We start from the raw sequence: 15,961 nt of genomic DNA on the forward strand, positions 1-15,961 counted from the left end.
CAAGGAAATTATATTATAAAATTTTAGAGCTAGCAGAGATACTTGAGAGAACATAGTTTAGAAACCATTCATTTTACATGTGAGGAAACTGAGGCCTATGATTGAGGCCTACACTATTCTTAAATGAAATTTACTTTGAATTGGACCTCTCCATTCTACCAAAAGCTGCCTTATCATGCATAGATGTGATTTAACCAATATACTAATTCTCTTCCAAAATAAGCATTTCTAATATTGATGTTTAAATTGTGGAAGGCATTCCTGCTTTGAATAGAAAACTTGATTAGATCATTTTTGAGGCTCTTTCCAAATCAATGAGTCATGATTTATGCATTGACAGTTTGATTTGAGACTCCATCTGTAAGTGCTCCTTACGAACCTCTGTGTATGCTGCCTACACAGGCTACTTACGAACAGAGAAAGATAAATACGGTGTAATAGTAGTGAACCTCATCACATCGTGGGTGTTGTTACAGGGAAAGAAGAAATCTATGTTCATTTTATGAAGAATGAGAGCTGTCTCATTTAGTCCTTTTCTTTGAATGAAAATCTTAATTTACATTCTTTACTTACTCCCAAGCTATTGTAGAAAGCTGAACCTGACTGAAAACCAATCATTTTAAATATAATGGTTTTACTCTCTACACACACAACTTTATTTAGTTTCCAATTTTATATTAACATTTAACACACTGATCTTTCTGTGTGAAAATTTCTGTTGAATATTTTAAGATGCAATATATACTGACATGAAAATGTAGCACTCATGTACATATTCACTTCATTCTTTTGTTCTCGTCAAATACTGGAGGGGAAATACTTTCAAAACTTACTAAAAAGAATATAACTTTCTGAAAAAAAACCTCACAGTAGTGATCAAGTTTCTAAACTTCTAAAATGCAAAAACCAGAATCATTCCCAACCCCACTTGAATTAGAATGGATGCACCTTAAGTGCAGAAGTGTTTTTATTTTAATTTTTGTATTCCCACAACACAGTGCTATATCCTCACCATAGTAGGTGCTTTAATAAATATTTGCTGAATTGAATACCTTGAAGTTAACGTTTAGCTTCTGTGATAGTAATGGAATATAAAGATTCCCCTGTATTGGCTTGGTTTTCAAATTGATTGTGTTAAAACCCAGAGCTTGTTAATCCCACCTGTGGGATGGACTTGTTGATGTGAAAAGAAAGTCCTGAACTGGGAGGAGCTGGTGACATAGATTTAGAGACACAAGAGAGAGGCTTCCAACCCTCCAGGATCCTTGGCCTTACAATCTCAATCTAAATGGCCATGGATCCTGGAACAAATAGAGGCACTATGCTTTGTACATCCTGCCGACTACGCCATCATGTAATGTAATGCCAAAGAAAGGCAACTTCCCAAGGTTCAAAATACCAGCATAGGTGCTCTCCATTTTATTCAGTGACAAACCAAGAACAGAGAAGATCAAAACATGACATCATTCAAAATACAGCATTTACTAAGTTTGATTAAATAATCTCCAAGTACTACCCCACCCCAGAACCTTCCAATCATTCAATCAATTACAAAGTCCCAGTTCTAAATACTACTCCACCCCTAGGCTGTACCTTCATTTAGTCCACCACAAAGCCCCTCTTCTCAAATGGAGATTAGTTTCCAAACATAAGTAAAGTACCTTCATTTGTTCAATCACAGAGCACAAAAAGGTCAAAAGTTCCCCACCCCTGGATCACAATTGAATCTACCCCAGAGTTACAGCAAGTTTAAGCACAGCACTTAATACCCAAATGGAGGGCTTTTCTTCACCTTGACACGAGGCAAGTTCTCAGCAATCTTAGTTCCTGGGGAGACAAGGCTTAGCAAGGCCACAAGATACATTGCCAGTCCCTTCATTAATTCATCCTCTTGTCTGCAGAACAGTCCTAGAACCCCTGAAAACATCAGCAAAACCCTCTCCCAGGATTTCTGCAAACATACAACAAGAAAATCCTTCTTCAGGGCTTCTGAACCAACAGAAAGGTTCCCAGACCCCTGCAACAACAGCACTGTCCTTCACCAGTGGACAGTATTCACTCTTTCTGCAGGACAGTCTCCAGACCCCTGCAACAACAGCACTGTCCTTCACCAGTGGACAGTATTCACTCTCTGTCTGCAGGACAGTCTCAGTAGCTCTGAACCAACAGAAAGGTTCCCAGACCCCTGCAACAACAGCACTGTCCTTCACCAGTGGACAAATCTGGCAAAACAACATCAAAACAGACAGAAAAAGTACCAGCAAAGCAGCCATGTCTCCTCAGTCCTTGGCAGCTCAGGGGGCAGGTCTCAAAAGTCCAGGGCAATTCAAAGTGGCCCCCAGCAATTCTCTAAGTCTCTGCCTCCATGAGGTGCTGCTTCCAAAAAGTTCTTCTGCCTCTCTCTTGTGTCTCCAAATCTACATCACCAGCTCCTCCCAGTTCAGGACTTTCTTTTCACATCAACAAGTCCATCCCACAGGTGGGATTAACAAGCTCTGGGTTTTAACACAATCAATTTGAAAACCAAGCCAATACAGGGGAATCTTTATATTCCATTACTATCACAGCTTCACAGACTATAATTATTTAGTTACCTCATCTCTCTCAGAAAGCATGTTTGTTTTTTTTGTTTGTTTGTTTTTTCCACTCTAATGTCAAGAAAATCACCTACTGTGATATATAGCAGTCTTTCACTGGAGGAAAGAGGCAATGTAGTCAGTGCACGTACTGATGTGCATCTAAATCTGGATAGGTAAAGATACATCTGGCTCTGCTTTGTTTCCTTCATTCTCATTCACTCAAAAAAAGCCATGCTACAGGAAAGCAAGATTCTAGTCATTATGAAAATTAGAAAAAAAAATAGAAGTGGTAATGTTTAAAAATTAGTGGTAATTTTATAAAAACAATAGGAACCACAACATTGTATTTTGTTCCTGTTTAATTTAATTATCATAGAATCACTGCTTTAGCAATGGAAGCTATCTCAGAGGTCCCAGAAAGATGGTGCAACTTGTCATTTAGTTCACCTATGCTATTTTACAAATAACGACACTGAGTCCCAGAGTAGCCTCAGGAGTCACTCAGGGAGTAATAGAGCAAGGAGTTGGAGCTAGGTCCTCTGATTCCTAATCCAGCACTCTTTCTACTATACCCCATTGCTTCCAGAAAGCTTAGATATTTGTTTTAAACAAGCTGACAAGCAAATCACCACCATTTCTCTGCCCATACTGGTGACCCGTTAGTGCCAAATGGTCTTTTCTTCCTCTGGTTTGATTCTCCACAGTTTAAGTATTAAAAGCATATTGGTGTTACTTATAGAAGAAATTTTGTAAGGCTTTTGTTTTGTTTACTTATTTTCTCAAACAGGATTGAAGTTAATTATTCTTTAAATGTTTAGTACGATTTGCTTCCAAATCAATGTTGTCCTGGTATTAAAAAAAATTCACATAGAGGAACAAATGGACAATAGTGTGAGGGGAATAGATAAAAAAATAAATAAATAAAAGGAAGTGGGTCCAAGAGTACCCAGAATCATGGGAATATAATTTAGTAATAAAAGGTTGCATCATAAGGAATTAGTGGATCATGGAAGAAAATGCTAATCCGATAAGGGAAGACCAAAAAAAATAAAGATGTTCATATGAGGTGAAACTGATAATTCTGATCATATAAAATTAAAAAAGTTTTGCACAAACAAAATTAACAGCAACACTTAAAAGAGAAGGGTTAAATTGGAGAAAGGAGGGAGCAACTTTACAGTAAGTTGCTCAGATAAAGGTCTCATTTCTAAGATATATAAGGAATTCATCATTATGTAACAATAACTAATAATCTAATTGTTAAGGGATGAAAAAATAGGTGTTTTTCAGAGGAAGAAATTCAAGGTATTAACAGCCATATGTAAAAATTCTCTAAAACCGTAATAACTAAAGAAGTGAAAATTAAAACAACTATGAGGTAACATATAATACCCCACAGGTTGGCTAAGATTTAAAAAAAAAGGAAAATAATAATGAGAGAGGGTATGTAGGAAAATAAGTACACTAATACACTATTGGTAGAATAGTAAACTATTCCCAACCATTCTGGAAAACAATTTGAAACTGTGTCCCTAAAGCTATTAAACTGTGCAAACCCTTTGACCCAGTGAATTTGTAGCAAAAAGAGCCCTAAGGGAAAGAAAAATGTTCCATATGTATAATAATATTTATAGCTCTTTTTTGTGTGTGGTGAAAATATTTGGAAATTGGATGCATGCCCTTCAACTGGGAAACAGCTGAACAAATTACGGTATAGGAATGTAATGGAATACAATTATCTTATATGACATGATAGACTTGATTTCAGAAAATCCTAGAAAGACATATTAACTACAAATTAAAATGAGCAGAAGCAAGAAAACAATTTATTAAGTATGACAATTTTATTTTAATTTTAAAGATAAGCATGTTTGAAATTCATAGTAATTCTGATCAATGCAAGGACCAACCACAGTTCCAAAGGACTGATAATGACACATGCTAGCTATCTCCAGATAGAGAGATGATAAACTCAGAGTTCATGTTAACACATCTATTTTCTTTTTTTTTTCACTCTTTGGGCAAATCTAATGTCAGAATTTGTTTCATATGACTGCATATATTTGTAATATGTTTTATTTTCTTTGTCATTGGGTAGGGGGAATTAGAACAAGATAATTCAGACCTTAAAATAAAAGAAAAATGAAGTTATTTAAAAAACAATTTAAAAAATCCTGCCTATCCTTCAAAACTTACTTTCTGCAATAAGCCTTTACTTTTATCCCAAGACAAAAATATCCTTTTTTTCACAACTCTTATGACAATTTGCTTGTAATTCTCTTATGCATCTTTAATATTTAATCTATATCACATATATTTTCATATGTTGCTTCTCATCTTTATTAGAATGTAAATTGCTTGAGAGTATGGAGCAATTATTATTTTTGATACTGTTATAGCCTAATATAATGTCTCACCACATCATAAATATGTATTGATAATATTAATGTTGTTAGTTAGCATGTATATAATGGAGTAATGTAGTTAGCATGAATATTTAATTTTAGGAAAATTATATCATTTGACGTTCACCATAACCCAAAACCTCATTCTGCATTAGAGGAAGTCCAGGCTTGAGTTCAATGAGTTGCCTAGGGTCACACAGGTACTAAGAACAGTAGGTGATATTAAAGCATGGATCTTTCTAACTCCAAGTCTAGTATTCTACCTGATATGCAATACTCCATCTTAATTAATACATATGTTCAATTAAATACACATGCATTTACCAAAATTGTAGTCAAAAGTGCTTAAAAGGAAGAAAAAAATAACCTTCTGGAGGTCTTGAAAAAGTATATCCTAGAAAATAATGGCAAATGTCATATTATAGGTATGTGAAACATGTTATAGTTAAAGCACTTCCTGAATTAAAGCACCATATCAATTTTCACTTATTATTTGACAGATCAGCATGCAAATAACCTCCTGAAGCTATGAACATTTTTAAAATATTCAAGTTATTCTGAATACCTGAAAGGTATTCCACTCCAAAACAATAACTTTTGAGATTATGTATACTCAAGCACACACAGTAGAGAATATTTTTTTCTCCATTCACATTTTCTGCAGACAAAAGCAAATGAGACAAATTGAGTTTCCAGAGCTGTAAAATAAAATGATGTTGATGGTATATAGGTGTTTAAATCCATGTATATGAAATTTATAGGATTTTTGAGGCTAAAACAAAAGCAAGAATAAGACAAATTGTTAAACATAATAAATGGTAACCAAATTCAAGCAATGGATCTATGTAGACCATTCCTTTAAATCAATTCAGAGAAGTAATAAATGAATTAGGGAAAATATTCACTGGTGGAATTTAATAATGCTGCATAGGAGTTTTCAAAAAAATCTGTTAAAACATAATTAAAGGGAAATATGCTTTTTTTAATGTGGTGAAATAGAAAGTCACATGGCTAAATTTTTTAAAATGTCAATCTCACATCATGGAGGTAAATAATTATGTTTCTCCTTGTGCTTAATAGAGGTTATTCAGAATTTAAAATAATGAAGACTAGGGGGGCGGAAACTAGAAAATTCTCAAGAGGAGAAGTTTCCTTCAAGGTTGGATTTTACAAGATTATAGACTCAGATCTCTGAAAAATGTTGTTACCTATGACATTACTAGTAATTAATATAGTGACCTATACTCTTATTCGCAATTCAGAAAGGAATACTTAGGATGGATGGGAATCTTCTTTCATTTTTCCAAGTCCAAAACTTCACCTTTCACTTTAGAATGAGGCAAAAGGTGCATAGTAAGACAAATTAGCCTAAAGAAATAAATGGTGTTCACATCATACCTATCAGATTGACTAATATGACAAAACAGGAAAATGATAAATGTTGGAGAAGATGTGGGAAAATTGGAACACTAATGCATTGTTTGTGGAGTTGTGAACAGATCCAACCATTCTGGAGAACAATTTGGAACTATGTCCAAAGAGCTATAAAACTGTGCATAACCTTTGACTTAGCAATACCAGTTCTAGGACTGGAGCCCAAAGAGATCATAAAAATGAGAAAAGAACCCACATACATGTTTATATTTATAGCAGTTCTTTTTGTGGTGGCCAAGAACTGGAAATTGAGGGGATGCCCATCAATTGGGGAATGACTGAAAAAGTTGTGGTATATGAATGTAATGGAACACTATTGGAATATAAGAAAGGATAAGCAGGCAGACCTCAGAAAAACTTTGAAAGATTTTTATGAAATGATGCTGAGCGAAGTGAGCAGAACCAGGGGAACATTGGACACAGTTAACAGCCACATTGTGTGATGACTAACATTCACATACTTGTGTCTTCTAAGCAATGCAAAGATCTAAAACAACTCCAAGAGACTGATGGTGGAAAATGCTGTCCGCATCCAGAAAAAGAAATATGGAGTCTGAATGAAGATCAAAGTATACTATTTGCTCTCTTTTTTTTCTTTTGTTTCTTCTTTCTTGTGGTTCTTTCCATTGGTTATAATATTTCTTTATAACATGATTAATATAATAATATGTCTCTGTGTCTCTATGACTCTATGTTATAGTCTCTGTCTCTTTTCCTACCTCCCTGACTCCCTTATCTGCCTGTCTGTCTCTCTCACTATGCCATCTTCTAGTTTCTTTAATGACTTTCCTTTAATGGTACCTTTTGCTTCAATTCTTCTTCATAGCTTCTTATTTGTTATCTGTTGCAACCTGCTCCTAACCACCATGTACATCTTCTTACTTCCCTCTGAGTGATATTAGCTTTTAATTATTTAAGCAATTTTCCATTACTCTAAGGCAGGAAAACTATTTTTATTATTGATAGTAATTATAATGATTAATCTTTGTTTCAGGAAAATGAGATTATTAAAAACAACTTTGACATGTCACAAAAGAAATTCAGTCTGCTCTCCTCCTATTTAACCTTGGGCCCAATTTGTCCATTTTCAGTGTCTGTTGAAGAAATCTCTCTATCTCTCTCTCATCTACATTAGAATATAAGCTGCTTGAGGGCAGAGATTATTTTGATAATTTAGTACAACACCTGAAACACAATAACTTCTTAATAGAAGTTTATTGATTCAGGTAAAGCATTTATTAAGTTCCTACTATGGGCCAGACACTCTGCCAAGGGCTGGAGATGAAAAGAAAGGCAAAAACCATCTATGCCTTCAAGAATATCATATTCTAATGGTGGAGACATCATGGAAGGCTCTGTGCACATGAGAGAAAAAATAATAGTACACATTTAAAAAAGACACTAATCCTCAAATGCATTTATCCCATGTTGTACATCATGTCATATAAGTATATGCCTAAAGGGATTTAGTGTCAACCCTTATCTATTGCAACATGCTCAAATTTCCATGCATATTTTTACCTTATCTAATTAGAGTATTCATCTGAAGAAGCTATAACCTGGAACCTTTTCAAATAAACTTACTGGACCTTGACAGCCTCTCTCTAGAGGTTATAATCCATCTTTCTCTACTTGATCAGTTCAAAGTGGAAAGAGTCATCAAAATAAAAGGCAGGAATCAAGAAGAGGTCTTTATAAAGAGTAGAAGATGAGAAGGTGATAGACCTTCTCTGGTTTGTTTCTCTGAAGAATAGTAAAAGGTGAAAATCATTCTTCTGTAAGTTGTCATGGAATGTTTAATGAATCATCTCTATACTGCACCGTGTAGGGTGATCCATTTCGATCTATAATTAAACTAATATCTCTACATCTAGGTCTATATTTTATACATATAATATATACATACATACTTATAATATATACACGTTGTCAACTTCCAATTTAGAGGTAGGCATCAGGTGATTTTAACTCAATGTAATCTTTATAGTAGATGAACACAAATAACCAACTTGGCAAGAAAAAAACAATAATTTTGTTAAATTATTTTCTGCAAGCAGTGGGCCTGTGATTGAGTACAATGTCTGTACTAAGAATAATTTCATAAAAATATAAAGAGAGGGAAAATGTTCACCATGGCCTGCTTTTCTCCATAAAGCTTCCAAATTTAAAGGGATAATGCTATAAATAGAACATGCTTTTTAATAAAGAAAAAAGGAGGTATACAGTCTATTTTTCAAATACAAGAGTGTTATATCTTTTCAGGTATGGGGCCACTTGAACAATTCAAGGCTGACAGATTATTATGAACTAGTCCTTTCATATTCCTGCACCTTATAAGTTATAAAGAAATGTAAGAACTGCATATTACCCAAGTGTTTTAACATGATCAATCCAATCAAAAGCTTGAGGTTTAGGAATTAGAAGCATTTTTTTTTCTGAAAAAATGAAAAATCTAAACTCAACAAGAATAATCAATAAAAGTAATTGAACGTGTCAGGACAGAGTATAAAAAAATAACAAAAGATATTACTTTTAGAAAGCTATTTCACTACTATAGGCCACAGAATTATCCTGTATAACATGAGTGGAGCAGACTAAATGATCACTAAGGTGAATTCCACACATAACATTCAATAAAATGATGATGCTAAGAATAATAAGACTTTTCTAGTGGTAAAAAAAAATTAGCGAGCTTGATGAAACTACTAAAGTGCTGCTATACACTTTGATTGTCTTTCTTTCCATTTGTAAAGTGAATGCAAGAAAACATATTTCCACCTTGGTTTTATAGAGACATTATTAAGCCCTGTTTCAATGCACAATTTTGAGGAATCAACTACAGACTTTTATCTGCACTCAATATAAAACCACTCATATTGTAACTTGAAGAATAATCAAGACTTTAGAAACCTTTCCTACATTGATAAGCTAATTTGTACAGAGATAATAGATCTAATTTTTATTTTGTAGCTTAGTCACTCTGTCAGTGCACTATGTCAAGGTGTTCTGAGAAATCACATAAATATAATGATTTGAATACATAAATTAACTCAAGAACTCTGATTTTAACACTGCATTATGGTAAGCATGCTAAATTCTATAAACAAATTGTACATTCTTATTAATTAATGTCTCTAATGCAACAGTGGGTTCTCTAAGATATTATAAGCTTAAGGTAGTGGAGGGGATCACACTAAATTTACAAGGAAATTAAATTTTATGTATATTATATGTAACCATATGATTCTAATTTCATCTCAGTAACATTTATTTTTCTAACCTAAGAAAGGTATTTTTGTATTGGAAGCACTCTATTGTTTATGTCGTGGTAATTACAAAGTTTTTCTGAAGTTCAAATAATGTCTTATGGATATAATATAATAAAATTTTAAAAATATCTTAAATCATTTTACAAAAGTTAGACATTTGGATTAGCAAAACAATAACATTTCATCATTCAAATTCTAAATGATCCAAATCTTTTCTTTCTGCCTGGGATATATTATCTACTTTAATATATTGCAAAATCCTACCCAATAACAAATAGTATAAATAATTTAGTCTTTTATTTCATCAAAATAGGAGATTTTATATCATGGATATATATTAAGATTATATAGTCACAATATATCAATTAATAATATTTACACATATAAATTATATCAATAACTAACATTTATATGTCAAGCATGTCTATAAATATACATATATGTACCTGTACTTATATGTGTAGAAAAAAACATATTGCAGTACACAAGTACACATAGCATGTATATGGTGTGTGATTGCAAATTCTTAATTTTATATTCATTAGTATGAAAGAAAATATTGGCTTGGATCACCGGATCACCATCTATTACAGCTTTTTTTTTCTTCATTTCCTAGGTTGTTTCTTTTTCCCCTTCCACTGCAATATATTGCTACTACTGTTAAAAGCATGCAATGAGATGGGAAAAGTATAATCAAGGCTAATGGTGAATCAAATATTGTGTGATAATATAGTGCCTAACCAAACAAAAAATATACTAGGAAATAAATGGACAAGTTTGTCTACCCAGACAATGTTATTGGAACCGTTGATGGAAAATTAAACCTGCTTTCAAAAACGGCCTGCTGTTTTACATGTCCTTACCATAATTGTGTTGATACTTGCACTAGGCATAGCTATTCCTAATTCATTGTCTAATATAAATTTAATCACTTTAAATGCACATTGCTTAAAATATGAGTATTCATTTTAAGGCAGTCTAAGGAGAAATAGCTTGAAATTTTGTATAAATTGCCAAAAATCATATTTTCAGCAATTGTCAGTAAGTATCTAACTATGTTTTCCACTATCATATAGCATAATTTTCTTAGTGCCCAAGTGAAAATTTGGCTGCTTTCTACTTCCCACAAGATCAGCATTACCACTTTCCTTAAGTTTTTTTTTCAGTCCTCTTTGTGTAAGAATATACTTTCATACATATACAATGGATGCATTAATATTTCTCTTCTAAAATATAAAAAAAAAGTAATTGCCATCTTATCACCAAATCATTGATTGTTCAAGCTATTGGGGTAAAATTTAGTTAGATTACCTTTGGATACTGTTTTACAGGAATCAGTACTCGCTCTGACAATTTTATGTTTTTGTTGCTGATAACATCAAGATATTTCTTTTCTTCATCTTCTTTTTTCCCATCAGAACCCTGAAACTTTTCAATTTCTGAAAATGGAACAAAGAGAAAAAAATGGAAGGATTAGTATTATTAAAATACCTATTTTGGTTATATTCATCTTCCCTGATTCAATTTTAATAAACATTAATTGAGGGCCTAATATGCTCACCTGGGATGAAGGCTAGGGAAAAATGTAATTATATATATTTGCAGGACAATTGGGATTAAGTGACTTGCCCTAAGTCACATGGCTAGTAAGTGTGTCAAGTGTCTGAGGCCAGATGTGAACTCAGGTCCTCCTGACTCCAGGGCCTGTGCTCTATTCACTGCTCCACCTAGTCACCCCCAAAAATGTAACATATTTAAAGAGAGATTGTTGTGTTATGTTTCCTACAATGGTACTGAACAATTTCAATGGAGGGTGACTCAGTCTTACACTATTTCTAAAAGGACCTCAGTCTCTTAGGAATAGGAAGTCATAACAGAATACCTGGCAGAGTATTTTTTTGGTCAAAAAACTAAGTTCAATTAAACTTCAGCAAATTACAAAAAAAAAAAAGAGTAATTCTTCAGGATTCTGGGAAGATGGTAGAATAGGTAAGAAAATTCCAAGCTCTCAAAATCTCCCATGAATAAATTAAAATAACACCTTAGGGTGAACAGAGTGTGGGTGTAGGTAAATTACAACAGATGTATAACAACTAGGGTCATCCTCAGACAATTTGAGAAGATCAGAAGAAAAATCCCAGGACTAGCTTTTTTGTTTGTTTTCCCCTTATGAAGAGTAAATACCTCCAGGCTAGTTTACATTTTAACAGCTAGTGGTAAAGAATAAGAAGGAAGTCTTGGGGTTAATTGGTTTGAGAGGCTTCCTGGCTCCCAGCCACCAAAATTTTTACCCCTGGGATAGTGAGGGGAGTTGGGTGCCTGTGCCCTGGAAGATCAAAGGAACCTCTGCTGACCAGGAAGGCTAGACTCAGCTGTGCTGCAAAGAGCTGCAGGGGTAAAAACAAACCAGTACACATGCAGTGAGTGCAGAAGCAGTGGGGCAGAAAGCCCCTGGCTGTGGGCACTTCAAGGAGGATGGAGGTTTGGCTTTGGCTCCAGGCTAGAGGGAAGAACTGAAGATCTGGGGCAAGAGGCATCATTTCCCATACCCCAGGGCTAGAGGTGATTACAAATAATTAAGCTATTACCACAAAAAATGCATAGGCAAAGGAGAAAGAATTCAACTGTGGGGTGGATAGGTGGTGCAGTGAATAGAGCACCAGCCCTGGAGTCAGGAGGACCTGAGTTCAAATCCAACCTCAGACTCTTAACACAAAAAAATAGCCATGTGACCTTGGGCAAGTCACTTAACCCTAATTGCCCTCCAAAAACCAACAAAAAAAAGGATTCAACTATAAGAATTCAACTATAGAAACCCATTATAATAATACAGATGACCAGGTTCATCTTCAGAGGAGGAAATTGAAGTGAACTAACCCCTAAAGAATAACATCTTGTTTACTTTTTATATATGTAAAATGTAAAATTTATGTCTAAGATTCATATTAATAACTGAGTAGTTCATAAGAAAGATTGGGGAAAACCTAGGCATGATATGAATTTAGAAACAAAAACCATTTAGAAACAGCTAAGAAGAGTAATTATTATATACAATTGAGGTGCAAGAGGAAGAATTGATACATAGAAATTAGATAGGGGAGGAGATTTCTGGTAACCTACTGTCATCAGGAATGGGGGTAAGAAGGAACAATACATATATATTTTAAAGAATATAGAAGTCTTCCAATTTCAGAAGAAATAAAATCGTAGGGACATAGGGAGGGGGGAGAGGACAATGGAGGGATCTTTAGAGGGGAGGATGAAAGAGTAGATAAATAGGGGCACAGAAACGTGTTTAGATTTATGGAAATGGGAGTATAGGGGAGGGATTTTTGGAGGGGGTTAGGCAAGTCATAGGAAGGTAAGGTAATGTGTAAAAGGAAAATAGAGAAGGCTGGAGGGATAGGAAACAAGAGATATGCATATACATAAAACAAAGATCAGGAATAGAATAGGTTTCAGTATTCTGTATTTGTGTTCTGGCATTAAGTCTAAAATAAAATTTTGAAAAAGAAAAAGATGAATAAATTCTTAAGATGCTGAAAATTCCCAAGCAGATACAACTATTCTCCTAAGCATAACAGATTAAATCAAAGGACTTTAAAGGGTATGAAGTAGGTCAGTGGCAACTGTTATTAGGGATATAACTATTCTTCCTCATTAATAGTTTTTCTTTCTCACTAAGAAACTCTATAAAAATGTTTTGATTTAGATTATACACTATTTATAAATATGAAGACAAGAGAAATACATTAATAAGAGTATTAATTTGAAACACCTAATAATATTGCATTCTGTAGAGGAATATTACTTTACATACTATAATTATTGCAGGACAGTAATAATGCTCCATTGAAACATCATTTTAGAAATGGAAGGGACCGTACAGGTCATCTAGTTTAATCTCATTCAATTAAATTAAATTCAACAAATATTTATCAGATTCTTACTATGTGTTAACTGTTATACCAGGTGTTGTGATAGGCAAAAAATAAAACAGAACAGATTTTCTATTAGTTTCTATCTGTGTTAGGAGTGAGGGGCATATAGAAGCATAAGTAAACTTAAAATATATGAAATAAATACAAAATATCTGGGAAAGGAAAACAATACTACCTGGAAGGAGGAAAAAAGCATTTTCTAGGAGGTGGTACTTGACATAAGAAGCCAGTCAAGTTGTTCTATGGATAAAAAACTACGATCAGGAGTCAGGAAGGCCTGAGTTCAAATTCAGCCTCAGACACTTCTTAGCTATGTGACTGGCCAAGGAACTTAACCTCAGTTTAGCTTAATCCACTGGAGAAAGAAAGGTCAAACAATTCCAGCATCTTTTCCAAGAAAATCCCATGAACAGTATGGTCCATGGGATCAGGAAAATCAGGACATAACAATGACTGAACACAACAACAATTTGAAATAAGGTATGATGGAAGTTAGAAGTTACAAGAGATAATAGTAAGAAAGAATATAGTAGGGGGCAGAGTCCAAATGGCTGAGTAAAAACAGGACTTTCGTGGAGCTCCAGCTTCCACCTCTTCCAATTCATGTAAAAAATGAATGTAGACAAACTTTGGAGCTACAGAACCCACAAAATGACACAGAGAAGATAACCTCCTGCTGAAGACAGCCTAGCAGGTCGGCAGGAAGCAGCCAACTCAGTGTGTTGGGAACTGAACCCAGCCCCGCAAGAGCCAGAGGTTTTAGCCCCAGGGTGGGCCTGAGCAGCTGCCAGCTGGAGGGACTTCAGATCACCAGGATCTGTGGCAGTTTCCAGAATTATGAACACATAGATGCCAAAGACAAAGTGAGAGGTCAATGTAGACTTTGAGGGAACAGGGAATTTAGGAGTGCAGTCTGGCCTTTGCCCCTGGGGTGAGAAGCAGCTGAGGCTCCATGGCCCTGCAGCTGCCACCACATGGCTGCTTCAGAGCACCTGGTCTGCAGATTGTAGGGGAGCCAAGTGACCAGTCTGAGGGGTAATAGCACTTGCTTTAACCTGCTTGGATCTGGATTGAAGTCTAGTGTGGAGGTCCTAGGGTGTATGAACAGTCTACCAGAGCATGTGGAAGTTTCAGAGAGGGCACCCAACTAATATCTCTGGCAGCTGAGGAAACTCCAGCATTTACGATAAAGCTCCCCTTTCTGGTAGCAGAGTTCTACTGTGGCAAAAGGCTAAAAAGTCAATTTAATAAGTGGCAACATGAGCAAGAAAAGGAAGCAAAGCAAACAGAGCAATCTGACATTAGACTCCTGGTTTGGGGACAAAAAGGATCAAAGCATGGAACAGAAGGAAGACAGCAAAATCAGAACTCCTGCACCAAAACCTTCCAAGAAAAATATGAACTGGTTGGAGACCATTGAGGAGCTTAAGACGGATTTTGAAAATCAAATAAGAGAAATGGAGGAAAAATTGGGAAGAGAAATGAGAATGATGCAAGAAAATTATGAAATGAGATTGAACAATTTGACTGAAGTAAATAACACCCTAAAAAAATAGACTAACTCAGATGGTAAAAGAGTCTCAAAAAGGCCAAAAGAGGCTCAAAAAGGAGAAGAATGCCTTAAAAAGCCTAATTTGACAGAAAGAAAAAGAATCGCAAAAGCTCACTGAAGAGAATTATTCCTTCAGAATTAAGATTGGAGCAAATGGAAGCTAGTGACTTTATGAGGAATCAAGATACTATCAAACAGATCTAAACAAATAAAAAAATAGAAGGCAATGTGAAATATGTCACTGGAAAAACCACTGACCTGGAAAATAGATCCAGGAGAGATAATTTTAAAATTATTGGACTACCTGAAAGACATGATCAAAAAAATAACCTAGAAATCACCCTTCAAGAAATTCTCTAGGAAAACTGCCCTGATGTTTTAGAACCAGAGGCCAAAATAGAGGTTGAAAGAATCCACCAATCACCTGAAAAAGGTCCCAAAAAGTAAACTCCTAGGAATATTATAGCCAGGTTCCAGAGTTCCCATATCAAGGAGAATATATTACAAGTAGCCATGAAGAAACAATTTGAATATTGTGGAAACATAATCAGGAAAATACAGGACCTGGCAGCTTCTACACTGAGGGATCAAAGGGCTTGGAATATGATATTCTGGAGTTCAAAGGAGCTGGGATTAAAACCAAAAATCACCTACCCAGCAAAATTGAGTGTCATGTTTCAGGGGAAAATATGGTAATTCAGTGGAATAGAGGACTTTCATGCATTCTTGATGAAAAAACCAGAGTTGAATTGAAAAATTCACATTCAGATACAAGAAGCAA

General features: G+C 34.8%; 1 protein-coding gene across 3 annotated transcripts in view; it reads right to left on the bottom strand.

Annotated features, from left to right (window-relative positions):
• The window catches only part of KHDRBS2 (KH RNA binding domain containing, signal transduction associated 2), an 890,357-nt gene that overhangs the window by 741,828 nt on the left and 132,568 nt on the right, over positions 1-15,961 (bottom strand). For all 3 annotated transcript variants that reach the window (XR_011164972.1, XM_069070694.1, XM_069070693.1), the window contains one exon: positions 10,999-11,126. Coding sequence is in view for 2 of the 3 variants with exons in the window: in XM_069070694.1 (XP_068926795.1) it covers positions 10,999-11,126 (128 nt within the window). In the remaining variant the exon portion in view is untranslated. The remainder of the gene's footprint in view (positions 1-10,998; positions 11,127-15,961) is intronic.

Source organism: Petaurus breviceps, unplaced genomic scaffold (genome assembly GCF_028583685.1).
Source record: "Petaurus breviceps papuanus isolate PSGF00001 unplaced genomic scaffold, PetGlider_PUasm1.0 90822, whole genome shotgun sequence".
In the NCBI taxonomy this organism is placed as follows: domain Eukaryota; kingdom Metazoa; phylum Chordata; class Mammalia; order Diprotodontia; family Petauridae; genus Petaurus; species Petaurus breviceps.